Raw genomic sequence first — 4,335 nt, 5'->3', positions numbered from 1 at the left:
AATTTTTTAGATGAGTCTTTCTATGGCTCTTTTCAGAGTCCAACAGTCATCAGTGTTATGCCCCGGGGCACCTGAATGATATTCACATCTAGCATTTGCTTGAAATCCATGTGAATCGGGATGCATATGGTGTGGAGCGATGGGTCCAATCACGCCCATTTGCTTCAACTTCTGGAATAGACTAGAGTATGATTCAGCCAATGGAGTGAATTTTTCCATCGGCCTCTGCTCTCGACCATAATCCTACCTAGAACGAGCATTGGGGGGTGCCCAAAAATTTTGCTGCTGAGGTCGGGGGATCCTTGGAGCTGGTGCCCATACCTGTTGATTGGGAGGCCGAGCATAGGATTGAGCATTAAACATTGTATATTGTAATGGGCCCACAGAGTACTAAGGAATTGACGGGGGATAATAATGTTGAGGGTAGCTGGATTGCCCCTGCTAAACTTGCACATAAGGGTGCGGCACCCCTCTTTGAATTTCTCTGGATCCTGAAGTCATCATGGACCCTTCATCTCTCTTCCTTCTATTTGCCAAACTTCCTGACCCATTTTGGATTGCTGGGTAGTGGCTTTGAGAGCAGCTTGACTTACAATTCTGCCAGTTTTGAGGCCATTTTCAACCATTTCCCCTATCTTAATTGCTTCTGCAGAAGGCTTACCCATTGCAGACATCATGTTTTGGAAATAATCAGGCTCTTGAGCCTCTAGGAAAACAGTGATCAACTCATGGTTATCCATGGGTGGCTTAACTCTAGTCGATTGCTCCCTCCACTTGATGGCATACTCCCTAAAGCTTTCCGTCGGCTTTTTCTTCATATTGGACATGGAATTGCGATCTGGTACAATATCAATGTTGTACTGGAATTGTTTGACGAAGGCTTGGGCCATGTCATCCCAAACATGCCAGTGAGAGATATCTTGGTCAATGAACCATTCAGAGGCTACCCCCAAAAGACTTTCCCCAAAATAAGCCATCAACAATTCTTCCTTTCCACATGCACCCCTCAACTGGTTGCAATACTTTTTCAAGTGGGCGATAGGGTCACCGTGTCCATCATACTTCTCTAATTTTGGGGTCTTGAACCCTGGTGGGAAATGGATGTGAGGGAACATGCATAAATCGCTGAACGAAACACTTATGTGACCACCTAGTCCTTGTTTGTTCTTTATGTTCTGTTCAAGACTTTTTATTTTCCCGACCATCTCATCCGGCTCGACCATCTTGGGAAGTTTTTCATTTTCCACTAGTGACTCGTACTAAGGAGTCTGATTGTATGGAGCCGAGAACCTGAAAGCCATATTGGGAGAGTAATATTGGCCATCATAATCATGAGATGATGGCTCAATGTTTGGCCTCGTCATAGGAGTTGGTGGCGAGATTGTATATACCGACGCGCCAGACGCGGCGAGAGGGATTTTCCTGACCGGTGCAACTAGAGAGCGCATATTAGAGGTACTAGGGGCATCATGGAGGCTGTAGTTTGGCACATACCCTAGTGGTAGAATGTGATCTCTCACTGCATGGAGCAGTGGTTGAGTAGCCCGGGGTATGATGAAAGTTCCCTCTGAGGGGCCCTGGGGTGGAGGCTGACTGGAAACCCAAGCTTGATATACATCAGGCAGTTGTTGTCTCAATTTTCTTATTTCCTATGACTCTTGCTCAACTGACTGACCCTGGGGATTTTCACTGACCAACTTGATTTCATCACTGTTATCCATTACTACCGTTCCCTTTGTTCTAGTGAAGTGATGATGTGTTGCCAATTTTACCACAACCAACCACTTTAACCTTACTATATAAGAGACAGTAAATGTGTTAGGGTTAGCCATTTTATTGATATGATTCACACGTAATATTCCATGCTCCTAACATCATCACCATTTCTAACATGCTTTTGGAAGGCTTCATTGTTACACCCTATATTTTCGTACGTAAAACTGCGTCGTGAGAAAACTAATGTAGGACCAAAAATGAGACCATCTTTGAAAATATATAAAGTAAGTTAATCATGTTACCTCGGAGGTTACAAATATTGAAGATCATGAACAACAAGTACAAAGAGGGTTGGAAGGTTCAGAAGCTAAAGGAATTGAAGAAAATAATGTTTCGTCGAAAGTCGACAAGTTGGGAATGTTATAGCATGTACTTTGGGGGTGATACCAGGGTGTTTAACATGATAAGGAGGTTATGTTATGAGTTATATTAGTCATATGATAGTCGTGTGTTATGTTTTGAAGTCAAGCGAGTGGTGGAACAAAAGTCGATGAAAGTCATCACAAGTTATGTTCATAAGTTTTACTGAAACTTTGGGTAAAATGTAACTGCGATTTTCTCCTAATATTATTTGTGTTATGGGGTGTTCCACCCATAAAATTAAATATATATGAGTCTATTTTCTAACGCATTAAACCATTTGTCAATAAGATATCGGAGTAGAGAGATATAGGCGTTTTTGTAACACTGCGCAGACTGTCACCTACTTGCTTAAACGAGAATCCAAAAATGGGCCACTTCGGGTCGTCCAAAAATGGGCCGCTTCGGGTCATCCAAAGAGGCATTTTTAAAGTCCTATTTACTTCATATATTAGGCTGATAATAGGGCATAATAACCATACATAAACTCTACAAAAATCCTCCCACAAATTTCCCACAAACCCCAATTGATTTTCTCTCCCTTTAAGTTCTAATTGGAGGTAAAAACTTAGCGTTTGAAGAACCAAGATAGGAGCTGAGTTATCCAACAAATAAGGTGCGTTTACTGCTATATTTAATCCATTTTTTCTGCTTTAAATTCATAGTAAGTCGTTCTATATTTGTAAGAACTCACGGGACGGTGATCGGAAGCCGTGAGTTTGAGTTATTCACTTGTAGCGGACTGTTTTGTGGATTGTTTTGTGTTGCTGTTGGGCTGCGTGTTTTACTACTATTTTGTGGAGTTTTGGAGGAGTAAGGGTGTGGAGAAAAACCACATAAATGCAGGTTGGTGGGTTGGTCATTATCGTAACATTTTTGGGTTGTTTGACACTACTACGGTAGTCGTTTTGTGTATGAAGAGATTGGGGTGTGTTGGGCTGTTTTGTAGTATTTTGTGGTGTATATAAGGTTGAAAAATAATGTATATATGTTTTAATTGTTGTTATTTTGGTGTTTTTGGTGTTATCTTGAATTTGGAGGAAGTAATAATTATAGGGGAGATACTGCCCGTTTTAATACAAAATAAGCTTGTCGTTCGTTGTGCGATAGTTGTACCTTTCGTAACTTAATGATAGTAAAATTATCGTTGTTGTAGATTAAGGTGCACAGAGGCAACTTAAACTTTGTGATTGAAAATATTGTGATAAGGTATATTAAGGCTAAACCTTTCTTCATTTTGGCATGATCCCGTAACTACATGTGTTTTATAACAAAGCATAAAAAAAAGTTCATACTCCCGAATTTATATACATTATCCAAGTCTCATAAGTTATAGTATTCTCCCTTATTGGGACTTTATATTCAATTAAGTATTGTCTTCTTCCAGTCAAGAGAGCAGAGGGTCTATATATATACAGTATTACAGTATTTTCACCACCATCGAGCTATAATCGGTGGGCAGGCCCCTATTGGGCAACCTCTGATCAGATGGTAAGTTATATACCGAGCCTACTGTGGACGAGCGCCTATGAGCGAGCCCAGGATTGCCGAGATACAGAGCCTAGTATGGCCGAGCGCCTATGAGCGAGCCTACTACGGCCAAGCAGTTATACGTACCAAGCCCTATAGGTCCGAACATTTATTTTGTTTACTATATTGAAGGAGTTGGGTCAGTATCAACAGGTAAGTATATCTCCAGATCATCTTTGACTCCCAGTTACTTTTAGTCATTATATTATCAGTTCAGTTTCTGCTTTCAGTTATGTTATTGCCTTACATACTCGGTACATTATTTCGTACTGAAGTCTCTTTTCGGGGGACGCTGCATTTCATGCGTGTAGTTTCAGATAGACATGCGGGTAGACCTCCTCAGTAGGTGTTCCCCTAGTTCAGCCTGATCGGTAAGCTCCACGTCCTTCGGAGTTATCGGGTCTAGGGTTTTATGTACATCTTTTGTATGTATGTATATATGTTTTGGGTAGGTCGGGGCCCTGTTCGGATCATAATACATCCATCAGTAGAGGCTTGTAGACATATCCTGTCAGTTAGTGTAGTATGTTGGGTTTGTAGGCCTAGTATGTATATTTTGGTGGTTTATCAGCTGTAGTAGTTATGACGGCCTTGTCGGCCCAACTTTATATTGATGTTTAGTAGCGCTAGTTTCCATTTAGTTTTATATTTTGCTTTGCAAAGTGTCTT

The 4,335-nt window shown here is 41.1% G+C and overlaps 1 protein-coding gene across 1 annotated transcript; it reads right to left on the bottom strand.

The window, feature by feature from the left end:
* Nucleotides 1–500: 500 nt before the first annotated feature.
* On the bottom strand, nt 501–1,205 carry LOC138904605 (uncharacterized). Its single transcript, XM_070193110.1, has one exon. It carries the CDS (start codon nt 1,203–1,205, stop codon nt 501–503), a length of 705 nt encoding a protein of 234 aa, XP_070049211.1.
* Between the last annotated feature and the right edge of the window lie 3,130 nt (nt 1,206–4,335).

Source organism: Nicotiana tomentosiformis, chromosome 2 (genome assembly GCF_000390325.3).
Source record: "Nicotiana tomentosiformis chromosome 2, ASM39032v3, whole genome shotgun sequence".
NCBI classification, from domain to species: Eukaryota; Viridiplantae; Streptophyta; class Magnoliopsida; order Solanales; family Solanaceae; genus Nicotiana; species Nicotiana tomentosiformis.
This window is presented reverse-complemented; position numbering and strand designations above follow the sequence as displayed.

Coding starts and splice junctions, on each gene's coding strand:
- LOC138904605 (XM_070193110.1), bottom strand. CDS start 1,205: ATGGTCGGGAAAATAAAAAGTCTTGAACAGAACATAAAGAACAAACAA.